The 26,610-nt window shown below is 46.2% G+C and overlaps 1 protein-coding gene across 1 annotated transcript; it reads left to right on the forward strand.

Moving 5' to 3' along the window:
• The first annotated feature begins 1,499 nt into the window (after positions 1-1,499).
• RNH1 (ribonuclease/angiogenin inhibitor 1) lies at positions 1,500-24,301 on the forward strand. The gene is made up of 10 exons (XM_030560714.1): positions 1,500-1,623; positions 9,263-9,368; positions 11,946-12,116; positions 13,895-14,065; positions 15,392-15,562; positions 16,456-16,626; positions 17,190-17,360; positions 19,012-19,182; positions 21,060-21,230; positions 23,491-24,301. The coding sequence occupies exons 2-10, from the start codon at positions 9,283-9,285 to the stop codon at positions 23,576-23,578; spliced, it is 1,371 nt and encodes a 456-aa protein (XP_030416574.1). The 5' UTR covers positions 1,500-1,623; positions 9,263-9,282; the 3' UTR covers positions 23,579-24,301.
• Positions 24,302-26,610: the final 2,309 nt, after the last annotated feature.

A 26,610-nucleotide genomic window follows, 5' to 3' on the forward strand; every position in this document is an offset into this window, starting at 1 on the left:
TTATTTATTTATTTCGCAGCTGATATCTGAAGGGGAAGGTGGGAAAGTGTTTATATTGCACTGAGTTACTTTATAACTCATTAATAGAATGCAGAGTGGAAGGGCTATACATCAGGTTGATGATTATTGTTAGTATACAGTTGCAAGGCTCTTTAAGACTATAGGAAACAGTCCCCATCCCCACCCCAAAGAACATACAGTCTGAGACCCTGGTCTTGCAATGAGCTCTGCATAGGACTTAGAATGGGCGCACAGGGGTCCACCTGCCTAGCATTCATTGCAGGATCAGAGCCCATGTTTAGACCTAACATGACAAGTGATAAGAGGGAAGGCAGAACAAAGGCTATAATTAAGACTGTGACAGATATTGCAATCCTGGGCAGTATTTTAATGTTATGAATGGTTTGTGTGTCATGTTTGACTCCATGGGGGAGGGTTACCATAGTTCCTACTGAAATTAAAACAGTAGGGTGTGATTATCCCTGTGACTGTAAACAATTCCAGAGAGACACCACTCCTTGGGTTGGTTTGCACATACTGGCTCCAGCTGTGTTTTGCAGAGACTAGGAAACAAAGAAAGGGCTTTTGGTATAAAAGGATGAACTTGAATTGATGCATGACTGGCATTTTAAGTCACCAAATATACATGGTTCTCTATCTAAGGAGAGGTGCCAACCCTTGCTGAAGAGTTGAAAAGGATGTTGGCCGGATACTTTGAATGTGGGTTTAAATCTGTTTATTGTCTTAATGTTTTATATGTAATGCTTTTACCTAAAGAATAAAGGCGCTTGTTTTGAAAGAGTTGTGTGATAACTCGTAACTGCGGGCAATACACTGCTCATAGGCTTCGGAGAGAAAGCAAAGCATAGGTGCCGGCTTTGGGCAGACTGGGTTGCTGGGGATATCACAGATCAGAGAGCTGTGCAGCCTTACAAGCCCAATCAAGGAGGGAGAGAGATCCAGATCTCTGCTCAAGAGAGGTGACATGCTGGAAACTTTAAGTGGGTGCCCCTGAGGGATGACGGAGATGGAGGGAGAAGATAGGTGCACTTACCACTGAAACTCTGAGAGAGGCTAAAGGGTTGCCTGTTTATCTCTGTATGAGTTCTTTAGTAAGTCAGGCGCTAGAAGATGGGTAGCAGACGTCGAGGAAGGATTAGGAGACAGGAGAGCGAAGGGGGCAGAAGGGACAGACAAGCATGCAGCTAATCTGTGCCATACAGGAATCATGTACTGCAATGGCTCTATCAGCCTGTTCCTTTAAGAGTGTGTCATGATGCCTCTCTCTGAGCCATTGTCATGCGTCAATCGATTGCGCTGACATTAAGCGGGTGAGGGACGCCGTTACTAGGAAAACCCCACTTGCTAATGTGAGGCAGTGCGCAAGCCTGAACAGTGCCCAGCTAGAGCTGCCGGGAGAGCTCTTCAGTCAGAGCCAGCTGCGCTTCGCTTCCCTTCCAACTCACCCTCCCTGGGGGAGCGGCTCTGGAAGGCACTTGACTGCTCTCCACCACTTACACGCAGCTATAGTAGGCAGGAGGAGGGGTCTGTGGCAGCCAGGGCAGGGGTGTCTCCAGCAGAACAGCAATTCCGCTTCTTTCTTCGGCCGAGGCAGAGGATCTGGTAGGAACGGGATCTTTTCCTCTCTCTCTCTCTGCTAAATGCTCTTATCAAACTAGCTTTATGCCTGTTAACCACAGAGCAGGCGTCTGGCAGGAGTTTTATTTGCAGGCGTAGACATACTTTAACTTGAGCCTGGGTTTTGCAAATCCTGCTAGGAGTTGTTGGGGAAAATCTGTCTCTTGAATGCATAGTTGGCAATGTGATTTCAGGACTGAAGTGCAAAAGGGGGGGGGGGTGACGCTTCATTTCTTGTCCAGATTGGTTAGGAAAATTACACCGAATTCACGGGAATCCAAGCCGCTTACGGGTGCGTTTTATCTGAAATGCTGGTATCTAATCAGAGCTTAATATTTGCCAGGGCTGAGCCCCTGCATCTCTAGGCTTGGTAGTTCATAGCCCCAGCACTTCTAGGCTTGCTGTGTCAGTTATGACAGTAAAAATATTGTGTGAGCGGCAGCACCTCTTTCATTACAAATTAAGCATTGTGTCTAGTTATTCCACTATATTTTTAACGCACCTATCTTTGATTCCGTTTGCTGTTGGGATGGGTTACCACGCTGTCAGGCCTAAAACGTGGTGACTCCCAGATAGTCAGGGATACTAAACGGAAGTGTTTCAAAGCATTCTGAACCCCAGTAAATCCCTGAACCACCTCCTGCTTTTCATCCTCAGAGCACAGTGACTTCTTTTAGTCTCTTCTGTATCGGTTTCTCTCCGGTGCTCATTCTTGAAGTGAGTTTGTTTTTTAAGGCCTGAATCGCTGTTTGATTCCACTCTAACCTGCTAGCATTTGGTCTTGAGAAGGATCTGTTGAGGACCCTGGTACAAGTGAATAACAAGACCTGTAATGCCTTCCTCAGACACCTTAGTGTTGAGAAACGTGCTTGCCACCAGGGACTTGCAGATCACAACAGCAATAATTGGACCTTTGCTGTGGTGGTCTGTGCTGGATATGTAGATTCTATATACTCCTGATACTGTTCCAGTTTATTTGAATACCCTGACATAGCTGCAGAATCAGCTGCTCATAGTTAAGCTTTCACCTAATATTTAAAAAATAAGCCTTTTCAGTTTTCCCTCCATCCCTTTCCCCAAATACTTTTTGAGCCTCTCTTCCTGCTCCTCCCCCGCCCCCCTCTGGCTGATCTTTGTAGACTGTGGCTTTTTAGCCTTTAAGTTAGTATGCATATGCAATAAAAGCCCCTTTTGTTATATTGAATTATTGGCAGTGTTGAGGCTGTGGCTGCACATTGTTTTACACCCTTTGTAACTGAGCTTTCTGTTCTCTTTTTGTGGGTCCTGCAATACTTTTCTTTTCAGAAAGTTTGTATTGGGCATTTTCGTTGCACGTTGTCAGCTAAGTCATGCACTCTCTGCATAAGCATCCTCTCAAAACTGCTTTGTGTAGTATTTTACAACGTTTGCCTACTGGATGTAGGTATTTATTTAAGCTGCATAACCCTAGATATGAGGCAGCAATCTACAGGATTTTATTAAGGTAGTATTTATACAAGATCCCACAGTAATTTCTTGAACAATTCAGTGACAGTGTCCCAGACCTAAACCAGAACTTAATCATAAGTTTTTTAACATGACAAGTGATCACAAAGGAGTCTGGGCTTTGGGGAAAACGATTACATGTTTGCTTTGGGTTTAATGCGATGCTGTGTAGGTTAGCTTTTTTGTAAATTTCATGGCTATAAACAGCCAAATTTTCGACTGTGTAAATGGGTAAAACAGTTTCAGTTAGTAGAACCGCACCTATTTAAAACAGCGGAGAACTTGCTCCTACAGACTTTAATTATTGTGAGAGCTTTTAAACTTTCCTTTTCTTCCACTTGCTGTTGTCTGTCCCTATTTAGGCAATGCAGCATAGGAGAGGAAGAGAGATGGGGTGATGAGGAAAGGGCCTGGAGGGAGAAGAGTGTGAAGGCAGGCAAGAACAGGTGGCATGATTACATTGGCTTGGCCGGAGTGGTAACGAAGGGAATATATGAATGGCAATCACAACAGTACTTAGCTCCAAGAGAGAGAGAGGCCCAGGCATTAGAGCAGTAAGAGCTCTGAAGCAAAGATCAGGAGGAGGTACCAGGTGGGTGGACAATGGTGAAGGGTAGGTCTCCCGAGTTCTGGAGTCTGAGGTCTTCTCCCTGCTGATCCTGCTCATGTAGTGGCATCTCCAGGGAAGCTGGGCATAACAGACCACCTTCAGAAGGGTGCTGGGATACGCAGTGGGGGGGAAGATGCTGTTCCTGGATAGCTCGGTGACAGGCCTTTGAGGACAGGAAGGTGAGTGGGGCTGGCTTGATGCTCAGAGCTATTGCTGCCTGTATAGAGGCAACATGGGGCCTGGATAACAGGTAGGAAGCAAAGGAATCACACAGCTCGAGAGAGCAGAGATCCCTGTTTGTGCAGGGGAAGCTGAAGATTGCTGCTATGCCTTGGATCTTACCTCCCACCCCTCCGCTTCCTGTGTTAGGTGGCTGCACTTATTTGTAGAGAATAAAAATAATTGACTCCCTACTCTTAGAGTGAAAAACAACCAACTCCTGATGTACACACACTGAGGGAAAAGGAGCAGAGGCTGGAGAGCAAAGGGGAAAGACTGCAACAAATTGTGTGATGGGAGAGGAGCAACGAGACAGTCAAAAAAGGGATAAAACAGAAGAATAGTTAATAAAAAATATCCTACTTAGTCTAGGTCACTCCTACAATTGCTCCACCTGTCCTATGAGGGCTCCCTCCTCTGAGCTCCCATGTTGAGGGATGATCCTCCACTCTGCTTGGAGACCAGGGAGTCTGGAGAATTGATAGGGGCCTATTCCTGTCTATCAGGCAGTGCCCCATCACTAGGATCTCAGAGTGCAGGAAGAGCTAGTGTAGGAATATTCCCAATGGTGCAGAAATCCCAAGAGTGGAGCTCTCACACTGAAGGCAGGAGACTAGAACCATATAGGGAGGAACAGGGTGGTGGCACTTACCAAGAGGAACCAAGGCAGATGGAGGGAAAAGGATTGAAGGCAATAGAACAAAGCATAGAAAGGGAAAAGGGGGTGGGGGAAGGGGGGAGAACAGTTGGTGACTTAGCATGACTAGTGCCTTGTAGTCATATACACAGGAGATTGCTTAAGTGTTTCCACCACAGCCCTGGAGTTTTCACAAGGGACATGAGGACAGCCCCTTTCTCTCATGGAAAAGTGCCTGGGCTTTTCAGTGCTTGTAGGTAGCAGGCAGAACCTCACTTTGAGAGACAATCTGCATGGAGTTCAGTTGCTCAACCTCTGAAGACAGAGTGGCTGAGTCACTTCTGCTGAACAGGGAGTGTAGGTATTTCAAGCATGAGGCTTAGGCCCCTAAATCACCCCCTCTAGCTAAGATAAGAGACAGGATAGAAGAGAAAAAACAGGTAATAGGTGCAAGGAAGTATCCACTAACAGCAGAGAACCATCTTTTAACCTGCTCCTGGACAGAGCACTTTGGCTCATACCCACAAAGGTATTAGGCTCCTAACTTTCCTATTGGGCAAGCAGGAGCAACAGGATTCAACCATCTAGGGCCTAGCTTTCACAAGTGCTGAGCACCTGTCTCGCCAGTTGGAGCTACAGATGTTCAGCATCTCTGGAAGTGAAGCCCAAAGACTGCTTCACCGTCATGTCATGCCTGACCTTTCTGTGTCTCTGGGTAAACAGAGAAGGGATAACAGTCCTAGGAGGAGAAAGAGAATAGGCATTGAACAAAACAAGTACAGGCAGATCAGAGAAGTGGCAGAGCATGTTAGTTTGAGAGAATTCATCAGGTAGATATGCAGAGGAAGAAAGAGAAGGGAGGGCACTATTACTTTTCATTCCCCCACAGGGAAGAATAAAGGTCAAAGATAATATGGGTCGGGGAGCAAGTGGGAAGAGAAATGTAAAGTGACAGGAGGAGGTAAGGGAAGAACCTGTTAGGGAATTACTTTGGAATTTTAGCTCCCCAGCTAAGCCATGCTTCCACAGTGAGCTCTCTAGGGGCCACAGGGATCTCACAGAGCACTCATTGCTGGGCCATAAATAGCACTGATTATTAGCTGGAGAGAGGAACTCAAACACCTTTCCCCAACACATCAGAATCCTTCTTCCCCTTACTAAAGGGAGGAACAAATGACTAATTCCCCCACAAAGAAACTAAAACAAGACCTGTATGGTATCAGCTGTACTCTAGTATTAAGAGTTTATTGTAAAGAAAGACAGCTAATTGCCCACATCTTCCGCTATAACACGGCACACAGGGGAGAAGAATACCTTAATCACATGCCCTTTATAATGGAGCCCAAGAAGGATGAGCATGCTAAGTAGGGCAGGTTCTTGAAAAAGCCAAGGGGCGGGGCGGGGCGGGAGCAATAAATACAGCTGCTCTGGCCTAGGCCTCTTTGGCTCTGTTTGGATTCAAAGGAAGGTATGGAGGTGGAAAAGCGGCTGAGTGAAGGTGGATGGGGAATCAGGGAAGGTTTTGCTCTATTATGATGATTCTATTTTATAGATTGTATGCTTCTATAATGTATTTCTCCACTTAACATTTTTAATGTTTTGGGACAGCTGATAATTTTTTGCTTTGTACACAATAACTTAATCCCTTTGACTAACTAGATTCTGATATTATGGCAATGAGATGGGTCACAGGCCTCTAAAAACTAAAATCCCTGTAATTTACACAATAAAAAGCTAACACACACCCCCCTCCAAAAAAAAAAAAAAAAAAAAAAGCTGCTGCTGCTTTTGGCTGCTTGTTTTGGGAGAGTGGGTGAATACTATGCAATGTGTGATAAATCTGGCTGTTAATGTTAGTCAGTACAAGTCATAGGCCTTGTCTACACCACAAAGTTGCAGCGCTGGTGAGGGAGTTATAGCGCTGCAACTTAGGAGGTGTACACATCTGCGGGCATCACCAGCGCTGCAACTCCCTGTTTGCAGCGCTGGCCGTACTCCCGTTTTGTCTCTGGTGTAGAGGATCCAGCGCTGGTGATCCAGCGCTGGTCATCAGGTGTAAACACTCACCAGCGTTTTTCTTGACCTCCGTGGAATAAACAGGTATCCCAGCATACCAGAGGAAGCCTCTCTGGTAATCAAGCAGGTCTCCTTCCCCGCGGTTTGCTCTCGCATTCCCCTAACCCCCGTGCAAGCAGATCTCCTTCCCCGCGGTTTGCAGGGGGGTTTGGGGAACGCGACAGCACACCGCGGGGAAGGAGATCTGCTTGCACGGGGGTTCAAAAAACACCGGAGCAAACTGCTGGGAAGGAGACCTGCTTGCAGGGGGGTTCGGGGAACACCGGAGCAAACCGCTGGGAAGGAGACCGGCTTGCAGGGGGGTTCGGGGAATACCGGAGCAAACCGCTGGGAAGGAGACCTGCTTCCCCGTGGTTTGCTCTCGCGTTCCTCTAACCCCCCTTGAAGCCGCCCAACAGCGCTGCAGTGTGGCCACATCTAACACCACTTGCAGCGCTGGTTGCTGTAAGTGTGACTACTCTGCAGCGGTGGCCCTATACAGCTGTACTAATACAGCTGTAACAACCAGCGCTGCAAAATTGTAGATGTAGACATACCCATAGCCTCAGTTGGTATTAATGATTATACCTCAATTGACACTAGGGGAGCTCTACCATTCTGTGTCAGCTGTGGGACTAGCTGTGTCTGCTCCTTCTGAATGAGCTTTAAGAACATGAGTCTATGTACTGTAGCGTTTACCTGTAATGCAGAGATGCTGGGAACTGTATGCTAGATTTAGAACAGCATACTCCCATCTTCTCATATTGGAGTAGAGGGATTATTTATGCTTTCCAGTAGGACTTCCCTGTTGTATACCATACTTCATGTGCTAGGAGCCCATCTCTGGGGGACTGCATTGTTACCAGCCTTGCCTCTATGGAAAAACTCCCCTTTATTTGGGATCCATAATGTCCTCTTTCCATCTTTCATTATGTTAGAAAAAAGGATGCGGGGAGGACAGAATTAGAAGTATGCTGTGCGCAGTGCTTGTTCCTGACTATTCCACTCTGGTTTGGGGCAGTGTAGAGGAAAATGCTAATGAACTTGACCTAGGTAACATACCTTGAAATACCACTTGGCACCTAGAGTAGATCCAGTTTAACACCTTCAAAAACATGTTAGTTGCTCACTGACTTTTTCTCCACTTCGGGTAGACCACAGCTAGTGAACATGATTTGAAAAGTGATCGTGCCTGGTGTGGACACAGCTAAAGTGGTGTTTCAGATAATGTTTAACTCTCAAAAACACCCTTTGCTAGTGTAGATTAGACTTCTATGGGTCTGATTCATCATTGCATTGTGTATAGTCACCTCCACTAACCAATCAGAATGAGGGCATTGTCACCCACTCTGCACTGCAGTCCAATTGTGTAGTCACTTACACACTGTGCAGAGTAACAAGCTAGCCAAATTTAGCCCCAGATAGTACAGTGGTACTTTCCAGAGTAGTAAGCATTTGTAGGATCAGACTGTTAAGCTGCAAGATTTATGGGTTTAGGCTTAGCTATTTGTTTTGGCATATTTTTACCTATTGTAAAGTATTGTGAATAAAGACTGTGGAACCCCTCTGACCTGTAATACAGGTTTACTGCATATACATCATAACTTACACTTATAATATGATTATGGGGGAAAAAACGTGCTTTTCAGATGCTTGTAACTCAAAATTGCTGTTTTGGGGCTGACACCGATGGCTGAACATAAAAATACAGAAACTACAAAAAAACATGCCCGGCCACTTACTGGTGTGTATTACCTTTCTAGTGCTACAGTGTTGCCATATCCTGGTTCATGCAAACAATTCAAACACTGCCTCTGCTCTGTGTGGTACCCACTTTTGCTAATGGTGCAGGAAGGGGGGTGGTAGGTTAAAAGTGACAAAATGCCCCCTGGAGCATGCACAGTGGAGTCTGCTATCTGAATGTCTCCCACTGCTTGTAGCTCTGCACTCTGCACCAGGTGAACTGGAGGGAGTCTGATTCATGACTGAATAGTGCTGGATCCTTCCAGCCCCATGAACTTTGCTTTCCAGTAATCTGGTTTTTTACTGAGAGATTTTTGTTAACATGGAACCTGTCCATTCCCATGACTCTCCTCCTCTCCATGTGTTCTCTTAGGAGAGATCACTAGGTCCTAGACTCATATCAGACTTCCCATGCTCTCCCTGAAGTACCCACATGTACTGTGCCATTCAGACACCAGTGCAATATTTACAATAATGGTCCCCATTCCCTTTGGAAAATGCACACTGTCACATAGCCAAAAAGAGTCTCCCTCCCTTCTCATTGGGTCGAACAGTTGCCTAAAAACCACAAGGGTCTTGGCTGACTGTTGCAATAACTCTGTAGGATGCACATACCATCCAGCCACCAGATGGGGCCTCTGCTGGGTTAGTCTGGCCACTACCTGATCTATCTCAACATTGCAAATGTGGAATTAGTGTCTGTAACCTTTCAACATAGGCCATGTGTAAAGAGAGAAAGTTGCACAACTGTAACTTGTGGCTCAGAGGGTTATAAATCCAGCTGCCCAAGCATAACTGGTTGGGTTTGAAGAGGGAATGCTGGGTTTGTTGTTCTGCTTCAGAAATTACTCATAGTCATTTTGTTAAATCTTCAGGTCTTGCATCAGCATTTAAAATGGACCTTGACATCCAGTGTGAAGAGATGAGTGCGTCTAGATGGACAGAGCTTAAATCTTCCATGAACACAAGCAAAACTGTCAGGTAGTACCAGGTTTTTTTTCCCCTAGAAGAGACCATATAGCAACTAAGCTGAATAGTTTCCTAAAGCAATGGTTCTCAACCAGGGGTCCAGGGACTGCGAGCAGGTTTCAGGTCCGCCAAGCAGGGTCAGCATTAGACTTGCTCGGATCCAGAGTAGAAAGCCAAACCCCCACCACCAGGGCCGCCCAGGGGGAGGGCAAGTGGGGCAATTTGCCCCAGGCCCCATGAGCCCCTCCGGGTTTTCGGCGGCACTTCCGCAGCAGGCCCTTCCCTTGCTCCAGGTCTTCAGTGGCGGGTCCTTCAGTGCAGCGGAAGACTCAGAGCGAGTGAAGGACCTGCCACGGAAGTGCTGTCAGAGCACCGCCCGGTGAGTACAAGTGCTGCAAGTGGTGGTGGGAGTGGGGGGGGAGGCTGCGATCAGCAGCACTTAGGTTGCTCTGTTGCTGTCGCTTCATTCTTCGGCAGCAATTCAATGGCGGGTCCTTCCCTCTGAGAGGGACCTGCCGCTGAATTGCCACCGAAGACCCTGCCCTGGCCCAGACCCCCTGAATCCTCGGGGCGGCCCTGCCCACCACATGGGGCTGAAGCCCAGGGCCCAAGCAGGGATGGCTCCAGGCACCAGCCCAGCAAGCAGAAGGTTGGGGCGGCCAACACTGAGGGGTGGCATGTTCGAGTCTTTGGTGGCAATTTGGCGGCAGGTCCCTCGCTCCCTCTCAGAGCGAAGGACCAGCTTGCCACCGAAGACTGAAGCGGCAGCAGTAGAGCTGGAGATCGTGATCATGGCTTTTTTTTTTCTTTCTCCCTTTTTGCTGCTTGGGGCGGCAAAAACCCTGGAGCTGGCCCTGGCTCCGAGCCCCGCCACCTGAGGCTGAAGCCTGAGCAACTTAGCTTTGTGGACCCCCTGTGGTATGGGGCCTTGGGCAGTTGCCCTGCTTGCTACCCCCTTATGCTGGCCCTGGCTTTTATATGCAGAAAAACAGTTGTTACAGGTGGGCTGGGGAGTTTTTATAGCATGCTGGGGGGGAGCTCAGAAAGAAAAAAGTTGAGAGCCCCTGTCCTAAAGGGTGGAGGGAGGCGTCTACAAGATTTTGGGGTGGGGGGAGGGGAAGGGGACAGAACATTTACTGCATTTCAGGGATAATATAAACTGCAGTATTGTTGCTATGTGATACTGCAGACTTGCTCATGATGGAAGGATTCTGCTCATCCTATGTAGGACGCTCATGAGGACATGCTTATCTAAAGAAACCTACTCCTTGGTATGAACTCAGTCTGGATTCAGATTCAGCATAGAACAAAAACGCCAAAGTAGTGATGTCTTCAAAGACTATTTAAATATGTTGCCACTGTTCTGGTGTTCCTGTCTTCCTTGGCAGAATGTTTATTTGCAGGGGGTTAGTGTCTCTATCTTCTTTCCATCCAGAAAGGTGGGTTTTAGGCTAAAATAGTGCCCCTTGATGGGAGTGCCAGTCAAACTCCTCCCCTATGGCATTTCATGACCAGTCTTACCAAATGCTATAAATTGACCAACATTTTAACAGGTGGAAAGTCTCTCTGTCCCTTTCACTTTTAATCCTACATGTCCTGGCAGCCACCAAGAATATATAACTTTAATTTTAGCCAAGTCCGCTAGCGAGTGCTCTGCTGGGAGTTAGGGAGTGCTAGAAAGAGTTGGTTCCACACTGCTCCACCTCCTCTTGCTGGGAATCTGCACTCCTGGGCTGACCTCTCGCTCCTCTGGGTGGGCAAAATGACTATGAAGCTAGTGGGGAAGGAGCAGCAGATGGAGGGCGACTTCCTTTGGGTCAGGTAGGAAGGATTGCATGGGCCTTCTATGTGTGAGTTTATGTGGAACTAGCTCTGACTGTCTGAGTCCTCCTCTGGGAATGGGATGCCTCGAGGGAACCTGAGCTGTGTGCCAGTGATTAGAACTGCATTCTGAGCAGAGACATGGCTGCCCAAGGCATAGCAACTGAGAAGGTGACAGCAGCTGATAATTGCCAGGAAGGCAACAAGGATGTGCCATATGAGCTATGCATGCCAGAGCAGATGTCTTGGAAGTCTCTCTCTGACTGGAAAGCCTGGCAGAAGACCAATTCATTTGGTGTCACTACACAGTCTGCCTAAAAGCTTATACATTGCCCTCTGGACCTTTGGATTCAGTTGTACTCCTGCTGCCCGATGAACTGACTAACTTGGTGGTGAAGAAACTAAACTTAACTGCAGCCCAGGGTTAAAGCTCTGTTGGCTAGAGAGAGGGTTTGGGTTACATGCCGTCTTCTAAGCAGCACAGATGGAGGAGTTCCATTCAGTCTCTCTCTGGCAAAATCTCATTTCCACTTCTACAGTAGTAGAGCCCCAGTAGTGCAAGAGAATCGTGTCTCCTGCCAAGCCTGGGGAGTTGAGTGGGCTTTGTCTGCCTGCATGTGGATTTGCAGTGATACACTTCAGGGACTGACTTAGGGTCTAAATAACCTATTATCTTGTTTAATAAATACATCTCTGATGGGGAATTCTTCAGTCATTGAGGTAAGCAAAATGAATTGTTAGGACTAATGCCATCTGTCTTCCCTGCAGGCTGGATGATTGCAGTCTCTCTGCTAGTCACTGTAAGGATATTGGCTCTGTCCTCCGTTCAAACCAGATCCTGACTGAGCTGACACTGAATAACAATGAATTGGGAGACTCGGGAGTGGAACTGCTGTGTAAAGGGTTGCTGACTCCAAGCTGCAACTTACAGAAACTCTGGTAAATCTCAGCCTGGTGGTTGTGTTGCACTAGAACGCTTATTGGTCTTTATCAGCGCATTGAGTAACTCAGCCCTTGGGGCCAGATCATTATTTACCTCAGCTGATGCATCTCTACTGACTTCAGTGGAGCTGTGCCCATTTATTCCAGCTGAGGATCCAGCCTTATATTTACTGTACTCTGTAAACGCCTCAGAAAACCCTGAATTCTTACAAATTGCTTCTCGTTTATTGGTAGGGAAAGTAAACCTGATGCAACTTCAAACCCTTCCTGAGCAATGACTGGAAGAATCTGATCCCTCACTGGACTAGAAATGGCTGACTTTTCCCAGCTCTCTGATTATTTGCCCAGGGCAGCTCAAGGAAGAGCAAGAACCAGTTGTCTATAGCAGCTTTTAACACCTCCCAAATACCACCCCCTCCAGTCTTCAAAGAGAACTCTTTCAATAGCTACATATAGTTGGGGTTTTAATCTATTCTGCTCACTTGTTTACCACCAAGACTATAGTACATAAATGGATCTTGGCACTTCAAAGACCAAGATAAGGTCTAGACAGCTGGCAGCCTCCCCAGAGTTTAGCGTAGGGGGGACTGTTACAAGGCTGACTTTTGGTCCCTCCACAGTTCTGTAGGCTTAAAACTTCACATGTCCTCTAGTGAGAAGAGCAATATTTTGGCTCCCCTTGCCTGCAGTTTTTTTTTTTTTAAGTACATCAGACACCTTGTTTTTAATATAGGCCTTGGAATAAGTGGATCTAATACTTTTCCCCAGGAGAATGGAACACTAGTTATTGAGTCACATTTCAAATAGTTTCTTTTTAAACCTCAAGTTTCTCAAGAGTGCCAATCACAAATTCATTAGCTTCTCTCCTAAGCTAGGTTGGTTGGAGGTGGGGGTGGTGGCTTTTCTCCTTTTGTGTGTGTGGCTGGGGGGTGCTTTGTGGACAGTTCAGTGCATGTTAAACATCCACTGTTTACCTAGGGCTATGTGTTTAAAGATGAAATCAGAAACATCGAACTTTTCTAATAAGCAACCTTCCAGGCAGAACTCCATTGAGATGTTGTACATGTTGTTGGCTCCTCTGAGTGATTTAAATCAACTCCCCTTCCTGGTAATGTTGCAGCTGTCATGCAATCACTCCTACCAGAAACAGCACTGGAGAGAGACCTTTATCAGTCCTCTGCCGCCACTGAGAGCAGGTATATCCTGCAGGATACAGTAGTTAGACATGCCCTCCTCCACAGTGTAACACCTACACAGCAATGGGGGATGTAAGCCAATATTTGGCTTAGATTTTTATTTTTTGACTACTGTGCCCTCACTCTAGGGAATCAAAGGTAAAACTTCCTTGTTTTCTATCTGGGAATAGCCTTTTGTTGGCTTAGACTTGTTCTATGTAGAACAACGTTGCTGCATAAATACACTGGAATATTGTCGTTATTTAATGGGAGAAATTCTCTTCTCTGCTATGGCGGCTGTACAAGTAGTTATTTGAAAAAACATGGAAGCCCCTTGTTACTGCAACTCTAAAACTAGCTGATAAAATTTTTTTTACTGAGGCGGAGATTGTTGGGTCTGGTCTTACCACAGTATTTAGCTTGGCATATCATAATTTTGGTAGAATTGCAGATGCTTTGTAAAGGCACTGAAGCATAATACACTGCAGCACTACAATGGATTATGAAGCCAAATACTGGAGGATACAACAGTCTCCGCGGAGAACATGGTGAATTCTGAGGAACTCTATTCCTCATAGGCCGGTTTCTTTTCTCCCTCAGGCTGCAGAACTGCAATCTAACAGATGCCAGCTGTAAGCATTTCCGTTCTGTTCTGAGTGCAAAACCAACGCTGACAGAGCTGCATCTGGGTGATAACAAGCTAGGAACTTCAGGTGTGAAAGTGCTGTGTGAAGGGTTGATGGATCCCAACTGCAAGCTACAGAAGTTACAGTAAGTAGTCACTGGCCTCCTTGGTTCTTTCATGGGTGCTTGACAAGGTGCTAGACAAAACTCAGGTGGATGGGTAGTTTGGGAGTGGCGTTTTGTCATCTCTTGTAACCAGCAGTAAATTTGCCTCCAGCTGCAAAAAAAGTGAATATCCACAGGGGGGGAAATACCTGATAAACCATTTTAGTGGGGATTGGATGGTCCCAAGGCCTTGTAATGTTGTGGACTGGTCTCTAGTCTGACCACCTCAGTATAGCCCAGATTGGTAGTGACCAAAAGCTATTCTCATTGGTAGGTTGAGTGGTTTCAGCAGTGCTCCAAATTTTTGTTGATCACTTTATTTCCCAGCCACCTGCTGTATGGTTCTCAGTGTTGCATTCATTGGATCTTCAGGATATGTTCCGTGGAGCATAGTTTGGTCATTCAGACAAATTGGTGGTTTTAATCCAATTACCAATGGATAGGTCTCCATATCAAAACCACCTTTGACTGAGACCCTTGTTTAGCAGAGGCCAGGAATTAACTGGGCATGAAGAATTTGCTGCTTCCTTCCTCAAAAGGACAGACTACCACCCTTTGTCCTCCAGTTTACCCATCTACTTCTCACAAAGTTATGGATGGTTAGTCTGGCTCTTCCCATAGCCATATTATAGGGAGGGTGAAGTGGGTAGAGATTAGGTGCATGCCATTTACACAGCACTTTAGACTCTTGTCCACTGCAAACAATCCTCTGACGTTACTTAATAAATAGTGGTAGGCGCCTGTCAATGCAGAATGACCTGGATGTTCTTTGATCAAACCCCAGTCAAGAACAGGGAGCACAAACTTGTTCCACGACCAGCAGGAGTGCTGCTGATCAGTTTATTGCTTTTGATTCTGGTCTCTCAGACTGTCTGTCTGATTTCTGATCTGATTCTACTAAAGGTTACCAGTTGGAGAAACTAACTCTTCTCCTCCTTTAGAAAGACATAGCAGTGGTGGTTGTATGTTCTCTTATAATTCAAGAATTAAACAGTGGTTGTCAGCAAATCTGCATGCAATCTTATGAAAGGCTTACTATTGAAATTGAGCAGCTACCCCATCTGGTGATGCTTTCAGATCAAACTGACTGAAGCCCCCTGGCAATAGCATGGAAGTGCTATTAAGTTAGTAGCTGAGGTTTGGGGACTTCCCCCATGAACAATCTGTATATGTAACTGGCTGAATGGTAAACTCTCTTCTCTGTTTTCCTGTCTGGTCTGTGGACAAGTCCTCCACGCTGCTGACATAAGTGAGCTGAGTGGTAGGATGAAGACTATTTTGCTCTGGTTTCTTTTTTTTTTTTTCCAGGTTAGAATATTGTGAACTCTCACCTGACAACTGTGAGATGCTTTGCTCTGCTCTGCGCACAAAGCCTTCCCTGAGAGTGCTCAACATAAGTAACAACAAACTGGGAGATGCAGCAGTAAAAGTGCTGTGTCAGGGATTGATGGATCCCAACTGCAACTTACAGTCACTACAGTAAGTAACAGCTAGTTCTCTCCAGTTCTAACGCTGCTCTTACAGAGACACCCCACTCTCTCACTGCCGGGAATACGTAAGAAATTCTGTGGCTTGTCCAGGTACATCTCTGCCATGAAAATGGCAAAAGCTCTCCTGGCGTAAATACTGCTTGGCGCTTGATTCAGGGAGCTGGCTTTCACTCTTCACTGCATGGTAATGCCAGTGGGGTCACTGTGGACCAGACTTCCAAAGGGAGGGGAAGCTACTATTCCCCAGCTCTAGCTAGTCTCCCGCCAGTTACTATCCAACTAGGTCAGAATAACAAAGTGTGCGTCTCTTCAAAATGGTGTGCTGCAATACACCCCTTGCCTGGAGTAAAGTCCATGGAAACCATTTGGTGCAAGATCTGAGTTTCCTGCTCCCATCTCGATCTGCAGAGCACTCCTGTTCTAAGAGCAGTATAGGCTGCAGAATCAGTTTATATCATCCGCTGGAAGCCATGTGGGGGCCCAGTATGTCTGCAGCAGCCATGAGTGCAGCATCCCAGCATGGTTCTAATGGAATTATGGTCTCAGGGACTCCCTTGGCTCTATCTGTCCCCAGGACTTAAAGAGGGATCCTCAACATAAAGAGGTGATTTGTCTGGGCCTCTATCGGTTACATACATGGTATGTGGGTTTAATGAGCACCATAGTGCCCTGAAGAAAGGGTGATGCAAACTGTTTCTTCTGGGGGAATAATGGACCAGATCCTCAGCTGGCAAACCTCCACTGAACTCAGTGGAGCTGCACCAATTCAGATGGGTTGAAGACCTGGCCTGCATTGTATTCCGGATGGTAGATGTCCTTTAATACACTGACTTATGGAGAAGCAACTGTTGAACTTTGATATGATTCTTCTATTCTCCACAGTCTGGAGAACTGTCGTATCACAGCTGCTAGCTGTGGGGATCTCAGCTCTGTTCTTGCTAGGAAGCCATCCCTGACAGAACTCTCTGTGGGCGAGAACAAGATTGGAGATCCAGGTGTAGCACTGCTGTGCCACGGACTGCTGAATCCCAACTGTAAAATAGAGAAGCTATGGTAAGGAACACCAATGGCTACTTAAAATCTGCACAAGTTGGTAGCCTCCAAGTCATCTGTATTTATTATGCTGGCATGATCTTGCCTGATATGTAGAGTTTCTCAGTCAAAAAATCCTTTGTGAAGCAGGGGTGCACCTCAGACCCCTTCTCTCAGTGAGGGTTGGGTGAAGAACACTACTGAATAGGCAGGAAAGCACAGTGAGGTCAGTAAATGATCAAATTCTCAGAAGAAGGGCATGACAGAATGCTGCTGTAATAAATATTCAGTCATTCTGTTCAGGTTTCTGTACAACACTATGTACCCAACTTACCTTCTTTTGAAAAAAGGAGATTTTCATCTCTTATGCAGGCAAGGGGAAGATGTAAGCAGAAGACTGCTTACACAAAAAGAACTTGTAAAGTAAATGTGTGTGCATATAACAAGCCTCTTAGAGTTCAAAAGACAGACTTTACTATTCTACATTTCTACTGACCTGGGTAAAAATAGGATTCATCCCAGATCATCATCATAAAGTCTTAAGCAAATCTTGAAGAATCCAATATTCCTATTGTGTTCCTCAGGTTATGGGAGTGTGGTATCTCACCTGCTGGCTGTAAGGATCTCTCTCAGGTCCTCAGTACAAAAGAGTCCCTAACAGAGCTGAGCCTGATTGGTAATGGGTTGGGAGACCCAGGAATGGAGCTACTGTGTCAAGGACTGAAGGATCCAAAAGCTAAACTCCAGGCACTATGGTAAGCTGCTGCTGGCTTCCTTTACAATGTTCACTGTCCATCTAATTTATTATTTTTTATTAACAAATAACTCTTCTACACTAAACAGCGCCCACACAAATGTCCTAACTGATTCAGGTCCTCTAAGGGTAGTGTGGTTCTTCTGCTTAGCAAGGCCCCACAGGACTAGTCAATGGGACTAGTGCTCCTAAAATCCTTAGGTAACATTTTTTTTTGAAAGGTCATGGGGGAGATTTTCAAGGTCTAGGAAACTGAGCATCGTCAAGTTTGAACCCACCCATTAAGTATAATCCAGGGGTCAGCAACCTTTCAGAAGTGGTGAGCTGAGTCTTCATTTATTCACTCTAATTTAAGGTTTTGCATGCCAGTCATACATTTTTAATGTATTTTAGACGGTCTCTTTCTATAAGTCTATAATATATAACTAAACTATTGTTGTATGAAAAGTAAATAAGGTTTTTTTAAATGTTTAAGAAGCTTCATTTAAAATTAAATTAAAATGCAGAGCCCCCTGGACAGGTGGCCAAGACCCAGGCAGTGTGAGTGCCACTGAAAATCAGCTCGTGTGCCACCTTTGGCATGTGTGCCATAGGTTGCCTACACCTGGTATAATCCATTAACTTGACATAAGGATTCGGTGACTTGGAAAAAGATGTTTGACAGTGCAGCTTTAACAGCAAATTGGATGTTGTGGTTTGCTAGTTTCCTGTTTTTTGGGGGGCGTTTTTTGTGTGTGTGTATTGGATTCCTAGCTTTCCCATGGCTTTCTATTGCTCTGAAGGCTTAAGCTCTAAATCCCACCAAGTGTTTCGGGATTTCTCCTGTGGTACAGGAGAGGGAGTGAATTTGTTCACTGACGAAAGCTAAATCCTTAAGCAATGAAGGAAATCTGTCTGCTAGCTGCAATATAAATATACATGGCTCCCCCTTGAAAGGGTTTAAAGAAGTCAGTACTCTGACTGATGGTGGCAATTTTAGTCAAAGTGTAACAACAGAAGGTCCTGCCTACATGAACTTCTTTTTCCACCTTTTTACTTACCTGATGTAGCCTTCCAGACCTAGGTCCTCTGGCATCACGTGATCTGGGGTAGGAAGAGAACTGCCCCTTTGTGTGAAGGTTTAACAAGTGAAATAAACCTTTCCTGCTATCTAAGCCAAAAGAATAGCATAGTTCATCTGTTTACACGGATAGATGAATGTGAGGGTGAGGAAAACCTAGAGATAGGTGAGGTGCCTCCTGTGTTGAAGATGAATGGTGGTATGTCTCTCAGTGATCCCATTCAGAGTGAACTAATCTCGCATGCAGCTGTGTGCCTTAAAAGAGCAAAGATCTTGCATTCTTTGAGATGGAGACATAATCTTAGTGTGATGCAACAGGACAATTGAAGCTCAGACTTGGGGGAATGGATAAGGACATGGGTGACTAAAATAGCTCATCTAATCACTGGGCCTTCTGTCCTTTGCTGTCAGACTTCACTAGGAATGTGGTCCCACCCGTCTAAATAGCTCTAATCACCAACATGAGGGGAGGACATGAGGCATTCAGGAGAGATCAGCAGCCGTAGAGGTGAAAGATGGGAGAGGAAGACCCATTAGATCATTCAATCAGTCTTTCAGCTCCTGAAGTTCTGGTTTTTTCTTTGCATTGCAGGATAAGGGAATGTGGTCTCACAACTGCCTGCTGTAAGAGCATTAGCTCTGTTCTTGCCACAAACCAAACCTTGAGAGAGCTGCATATGGGTGGAAACAAGATAGGAGATGCAGGGGTTGAAATTCTCCATGAAGGACTGATGAACCCCAGTTGTAACTTACAGTCCCTATGGTAAGTAACTTATTGCTCTTCCACTTGCAGATATTGGTTGCCCAATAAAGAACGGGGGTGGGTGGGGATAAGGCATCGAGGCTACAAAGAAACAGTTACAAAATACCAAATAGTTCCAACCGAGAACTGATGCTCAATTATAGCAGTCATGGCTGGGAACAGAATGCTGTTGCCATTCATTGGAAGACAGTCTCCCTTGAAGTCCTCATTTCCCACAGATTCTTCCTTGTACTTAAAACTGGCCCTTTGGTAATAACTAGCAAATGTTAACTCCAGTGTTGTCTTTGGGGTATAAGCCGCACTAACTAAATGGGAGCTGGAGAATTCTCCCCAGGGACAGGTTATCCCAAACCTGCCGATTGCAGGATTTGTTGCACCTTCCTCCTGAAGCAGCAGGTACTAACCACTGTCAGATGACCCGTATCTGGCAGTTCCTGTGTCCTACTACTAGAGGACAAATCCTGACTTGGGTAACAAGTATGTGTTGCTTTATTTGTGTACTTGTGCAAATCCAACACTGTTTCAGCCCTGCCAGAACAAGCAGCCAGTCAGTTTCAGTGTGGATTAGCAGAACTGTCCACATCTGACTATCAGTAGCCAGTGATACTCCCCCCACCCCACCCCCACAAGTCTGAGTACTAAATTTGCGTAAATAACTGGCTTAGTACTCCCAACACAATGCCACAACACTGGAATGGTACTTTGCAGCTCTAGTTGCACCCAGTGAAGCCAAATGGGCAGGAGCCATGGAATCACGTGTGGCTACCATAGATGCTTTAGTCATGGCTTCTAGAACCTGTAGGTTAGACTAGAAAGCCTTTGTCTCTCAAGATCCTTCTGCTGAGAACCGAAGCCAATCAGCTTCTGAATGGGAAGGATTGAGGGCCAAGAGATCATTTGCCTTCTCACAGAGGTGGCCAAGCAAACTGGGCTATGAGTTTGACTGGGTGACATCTGAATCTCAAGGCTAATAGATGTGTCAAGTAACCCAAGAGGTGGGCTTTTAATTAAGGTTCTAGCGCAATAAACATAGTTTAGCTACTCCTGTGTTTACTGAAGTACTGGTCCTTCCAATAGCCTTGGCTTCTTCAAGGCACTCTTTCAATTTGCCTTTGTTCTTTATCTGTAAATAACCCAGTAGTAATATTCTGTAAATGTTGTTTAGTCTGGTCTTCGTTAGCTTGGTCGTCACCTGTAGCAGTGTAATAAGGAGAGAGAATAGCCTAATGGCTCAGTCTGGCTGCAAAAACTCATTTTTTTCCCCCCCATAGCAGATTCACTAGACTGTTTGGTCTGCAAGTTGGATAGGTCTTGGGTTCCCTATCACACTATCTACTGACAGATCACACTAGTGTGCACAAAAGAATGGAAACCAAGTATGGGGACACTAATCTTGTGCAATTGAGACCTCCACTTGTGCAACATCAAAACTCACCAAGCCTAATATAGGCTTGCTTGATTTCCATCCATTAGCTGGGAAGGGCCAGATTTTGTCCTGTTACACCTGGTGTTTCCATGTAGCAGAGGACAGAATTTAATCATGAATGTCTAATACTGCCCCAAGTCTTGTATGACGAATCCTGCAAACAGATGGCAACGTGCTCTCCCTCTTTCTGTGGCTGGAGCCAGAAGGGATTGCCTACAACAAGTAGTCACAAAAGGCCCTGAGCATTGATGTCTGTAGAGGGAGCACATGCTTCATGTAAAACACACAAGCTATCCTATGTGCCAGCCTCTGAAATGGCAGAAGGACAAATGACAAGTGGTGGTGCTGCCTGCTGCAGTCCTGGTTGAGATGTCTGAACTCTGGTCTATTAGGTGTAAAGTGACTCTTAAGTCAGTATTTCTCTTACTTTGGCTTCTCTCTTTCCCTGCAGGTTGGGTAACTGCAGTCTCTCAGCTGCTTGTTGTGGGAGTCTGGCCACTATACTCTCTTCCAAACCAAGCCTAACTGAGCTAGACCTGAGTAACAATTCACTGGAGGATGAAGGTGTGAAGAAGCTGTGTGAATCACTGAAACATCCAAATTGCAAACTACAGCAACTTGTGTAAGTGGTGGTCATTTTATGTTCCCTCAGCATTGTGCTGGTGTCTTGCAATTAAAAGGAGAATGGAGGCTTCCAAGAGGAGACAGGGCAGCGAGCAAAGCCTGCTCTAAGGAAGTTTAATGTCTTGTGGGAATCCATGACTTCCTGCAGGAGGCAAACTTCTGTCCTCTGTTTCAGGAGCTGCCTGCCCTTTTAAGGCTGTTTGCCCATGCTCCTGCCACAATGGCTTACTGCCCTTGTCCCTAGAGACCAGACTAAACTGTGACAGGGCAACAAAAACACTTGAGCCTGGTCCTTTAAGGCCCTGTCCACATTGCAGCTTTAAATAGCTCACAATGTGGGTTGTGTCCCATGCCACGTAACCAATAACTGTGGTGGCCAACAACATGGCCCCTGTCAGAAGCCTCCTCTTCCACATGGTCTCCCAGTAATTGGATTCGCCTGGCTTGCCTGCCCCTCAGCTAGATGGACTTGCATGAACTCCTTATTGACACAGGTGACTGGGTTCTAGAAGGAAGTCTTGGTGGCAGGCTTTTATTTCTATCCTTATTCCTTGTGAAGAGCCTTGGAAATCAGGTAGTGCTGGAAGAGACAAGCAAGTAGACACCACTGCTGCAGTAGGAGGAGGTACCAGGGGAAGAAAGAAGAAACACTGGTTTTTATGTAAAGTGAGCCCATTCTGTTTGGGACATAGCCCAAAGAATCTCTTTGCTGACTTTCCCTTAAATCTTCTGACATGACTTAGCCTGAGACTAGATGAGTAACGCCTTTTCTTGTACCTATAGCATGGACAGACCCTTAGTCAATCTGTGTGGCTGAGACAGCTGCCCCTGTGTAACTACATAGGGATGCCCCAGAATTGAAATAGCAGAACATAAAGGTCTTGTCAGTGGGACATTTCGTGTGCTTAACTCCTTCATGCTGCAAAGCTATTTTAATTCCATCTCCTGCTCTTTGACCAGACCATGCCCCCACTTCCCTAGGAACAATGTCACAATGCATAAAAAGACCAAACTTCTCTGCCACAAGTAGTCATTGAGGCCGAGGCCAAGCCCTTGTCAGGACTCAGGGGATTGGATGCTTATACAGATGACAAGAATATCCAGAGTTCCGATAAATGTTGGAAGAAGCATTAAACATACTGCTGAAGCCCATCTCTAATTATCAGATTAGGATGAGATCTATGTCGGGGGCAGACTATCTCACACCATTCTACTTCCTTTGATTCTTGCTCCTGTCAGAGAGGGGAATATTGGATTAGATCGGGGTGGGCAAACTATGGCCTGTGGGCCAGATCTGCCCCAGCAGCCATTTTACTCCAGCCCTCGAACTCCTGCTTGGGAGGGAATCTGGGGCTTGCCTCACTCCAGCTGGGGAGCAGGGTCGGGGGCCACTCCACACAGCTTCCAGAAGTAGCAGCATAGCCCTTCTCCGGCTCTTACACATAGGGACAGCCAGGCGGCTCCATTCAGCATGCTGCCCCAACCCAAGTGCCGCCCCCGCAGCTCCCATTGGCCAAGAACCACAGCCAATGGGAGCTGCAGAGGTGGTGCCTGTGGACCAGGCAGTGTGCAGTGCTGCCTGGCTGTGCCTCCATGTAGGAGCCTGAGGGGAAGGACGGGACATGCTGCTGTTTCCAGGAGCGGCTTGAGGTAAGTGCTGCCTGGAGCCTGCACCTCCTGACCCCCTCTTGTGCCCCAGTTCCCCACTCCAGTCATGATCTCCCTCCCACCCTCATCCCAAGCCCCACCCCAGAGCCCACACCCTGAACTCCTCATTTCTGGCCCCACCCTGGAGCCTGCACCCCCAACCAGAGCCCTTACCCCCTCCCACACCTGAGTCCCAATTTTGTGAGCATTCATGGCCTACCATACAGTTTCTATCCCCAGATGTGGCCCTTGGGCCAAAAAGTTTGCCTACCCCTGGATTAGATGGACCATGGGTCTGATTCAGTCTGGCAGTTCCTAGCGGCAGATGCGTCAGTGGATTGTGTAGCTAGACCATGCTAGGCAGAAACAAGTCCAGTTGTATGTAAGATAGCAACTTAATACAGCTGAAGGCTACCCTTGGTTTAATAGCTCTGCCTGAGGACTTTGGTCTTGAACCAGGACTAGCAGAATAGCAAAGGGCAATAAGGCAGTTTTGGCTCAAACCTGATTGGCTTCTTCTTGCCATGTCTTCTCCCCAGAGGTGACTGTGCCTTTGCTCTCCAGCACTCTGATTTGATAGCATGCCTGCTGAGACTGTTTTTTCTTTTCAGTCTGTACGACATCTACTTGAGTTCTGAAGTGGATGATGAACTGAAAGTCCTGGAAGAGTCCAAACCTGGACTGAAGATTATTTTGTGAGCGGTGCAGTTTCAGATGGGATCATCTGCCGAGCACTGTCCTCTCCCTGTTTCTGCCTCTTTATCTGAACTCTTCATATATGCAGTTCAATGTAGAATGTTTTTACCAAAAAAAAATTCATGGAATCTCTGCAGAACAATGTCCCTCAAGGGAATTGGCAGCCTGCTGTGGATTCATGAATGTATCGAATCAGAAGCTCATGAGAGCATCTCTGTCCCCGAGGCAAAGAATACTAGGCATCTACAAGAACTGGGCCTTTACCTATAGGAGCAGCTCTAAAATACCTATTTAATGGGTCAATCGAGATTTCTAGAAATTTCTCTTCTACTTAAGAGCTGGCAAAAGCAGAACCACCTGGTGAACGCCTAGTATTCAATAGATGGTGCTTTTGCTGAGTCTCTGGGGGAAAGTATCCAGGAACAAAGCAAAAATATTGACACTAAAATAAATGAAAGTAATGCACTGTTCCTGGAAGAGGTCAGTTTTTCCCCTGGGAAAGTAACCTTGACAGGAGCCCCTAGACAAGGTTGGTAAGAGTGATTGCTCACTTAATACCAGGACTTCCTTTCTCTTGAAAGAAGTCTGTGAAGCTTCTTTATTACAAGTAAAAATGATGATGCGCGCTCTCTCTCTTTCTGCTAAACTGAAAGTGAGTAAATTCTCTGAATTGTTCTGGCAAAAGTAGCTCTGTAGAAATGTCATTCTAATAAAGTTTCATTGCAAAGAATGAGATTATTTCTCTGCTTTGTTCAGAAAGTTACAGTACAGACCCTTTACGTGCGGATGGTGGGAGTCAAGCCGCCATGACCATGTGTTAACGGACCACGGGTTGAGGGCTATGCTGAAATATCATCTTAAGATATCTATATATACCTGTATAATTATCTAGGATTACATACATATTCACAGCGTCCCAAATACTGCAGGCCTGTCTGTTAACAGTGCTTTGCAAGAATATAAATTCAAATGTATAGTCTAATAAAAACATTACTATACAGGGGTGAAAGTAATTTAGGACACTTACCGGTATGGGGTGGGGTTGGCTCTGGTCCCCCCAAAGGGGCCTGGCCTTGGGTGGAAGGAGTGGGGTTAGGGGTCGGCATCCCCTCCAGCCATCCCTTCCAGGCTGCCCGGTCTGCGCTGTATCCTGTGGCGATATAAAGGGCCTGGGGCTCCAGATGCTGCTGCTGCGATAGTTACGTCCGGAGCCCTGAGTCCTTTTAAATTGCCGGTCCTGGGGCAGCTGCTTCCTTTGCGCCCCCACCCTGCCTGTCGGCAGCCAAGGGGGGGCAAAAGGAGGCAGGGACCTTAAAGCGCTGCAGGGTCCTTTGCCGCGGCAGCGCTTTAATGCTGCCTCTTCCCTCTTCCCTCCCCCCCCCCCATCGGCAGTAAAGACATACAACATGTTTCTGCTCCACACTTCTTGTCGATTTTCTATGTCCGTGAGTTAGTGAGCAAATCTGTAGTGCTACTTGGTAAGTTCCTGTACTGTGTGTTACTGAGTCTCACATGTTAAATAGGGAGCACTGGGAGGCATGGTGCTACCGCACGTTAAGCGGATTTATGCGTAAACAGGTTGTGTGTAAATGGGTCTGTACTGTATGTTTGATGCAAGTGATGAAAGGAAACTAAAATTCAACCTACCTTTAACTGCTTTAAGGCCAATCTGCCTTCAGAACCAGTATACTACTAATGGGCTTCCTTGATTTCAGTAGAAATATATCAACTAGGTACACAATAAACAAGTGGCAACAGGGAACATCTATGAAGAACAAAGTGTGAAGCAAAGACTTGGGGCTTACAATGCGTCCTGTGGAAGACTGCAGTGGAAAATAACGTGTTAGTACCCATTTGATAGGCTAGGTTTCGCTTTTTGATATCTTTTCATAGAATCATAGGCCTGGAAGGGACCTCGAGGTCATCTAGTCTAGCCCCCTGCACTCATGGCAGGACTAAGTATTATCTAGATGATCCACAAACTCCCTAAGCAATTCATTTTTTGCTTTTGGATTAAAAATAACTTGCCTGAGTGGAGAGTACAACTTCCTGTGCTGTTGAACCCCCCTCAAAAGAGTGCACTCAAAACCCTGCTGGTACAAACAGCAAAGGGGCTGGAGTGGGGGAAAGGAACATAGTTTTAAAAAACTAAATACAAGAGACAACCAAAGGAGCTTCAGACTATGCAGCCCAACTGCAGAGTAGCCTTTACAGAGAGAAGGAAGCCCAAATCTATTTCTCCCCCTTAATGTTTTCCTGACTAAACACCTTGGTTCCACACTAATACTCATGAACATAACTATTCAAGGTTGGCTTCCAGAGATTGTTGAACGGTAGGAGGTGTTTGTGGCCTATGGTGCTTACAATCGCCCTTCACAAGGAGAAGCCACAGCTGGCCAGAAGGCTCATAACCAAGGAAGGGGCTGACTATGCTCAGCACCATGAAGACTTGTTACAAAACCTTGTCTGTAATTTTGCAACTGAAACACGCTTCCTGCTGTCCCCATTCCCCAGGCAGAGAGGCAGTATGTCACCCACCTCTAGGGAATGACACTACCCAGTGGTGCAAATTGTACCCCCTTTGATAGCAAAGGGGAATCAAGTGCCACTTCAGTGGAAGTTTAGACTACTCAAGCAAGGGCTGAATCTGACCTATAATGTCAAGGATGTCCCAGGACAGGGTGCATGTGTGGTGACTAACTTTGGGGGTGTCTTCCTTAAGACTAGTCAGTTCTTGGTTTTAATAGGGGCCAAATGCTCTAAAATGGAGGCACCCTCATGCTCGCACTCTGGGTTCCTACCCTTTGCGTGTGTGTGGTCTGCTTTCAGAGGGGCAAAATGGACATGAGCTGTGCAGCTGCATGCAGCACAAACTCTAGTCACAGGAGGGTGCTTGAGGCAGAGATCTGGTTGGAGCTACATTCAATGTAAGGACAGAGGAAAGGTCCCAGACTCAGTTTAGATAGTGGGAGGAGATAGCATATGAGGCACTGTGGAAGTGGTGTCTGGCTAACTATAGGGGCCAGTAGTTTTGA

This window comes from Gopherus evgoodei, chromosome 4 (assembly GCF_007399415.2).
Source record: "Gopherus evgoodei ecotype Sinaloan lineage chromosome 4, rGopEvg1_v1.p, whole genome shotgun sequence".
In the NCBI taxonomy this organism is placed as follows: Eukaryota; Metazoa; Chordata; order Testudines; family Testudinidae; genus Gopherus; species Gopherus evgoodei.

Bases quoted from the DNA above. Each gene is read 5' to 3' on its own strand.
- RNH1 (XM_030560714.1), top strand. From the start codon at position 9,283: ATGGACCTTGACATCCAGTGTGAAGAGATGAGTGCGTCTAGATGGACA. The intron at 14,066-15,391 runs GTAAGTAGTCAC...TTTTTTTTCCAG, and splicing joins TGCAAGCTACAGAAGTTACA to GTTAGAATATTGTGAACTCT. The intron at 16,627-17,189 runs GTAAGGAACACC...TGTGTTCCTCAG, and splicing joins TGTAAAATAGAGAAGCTATG to GTTATGGGAGTGTGGTATCT.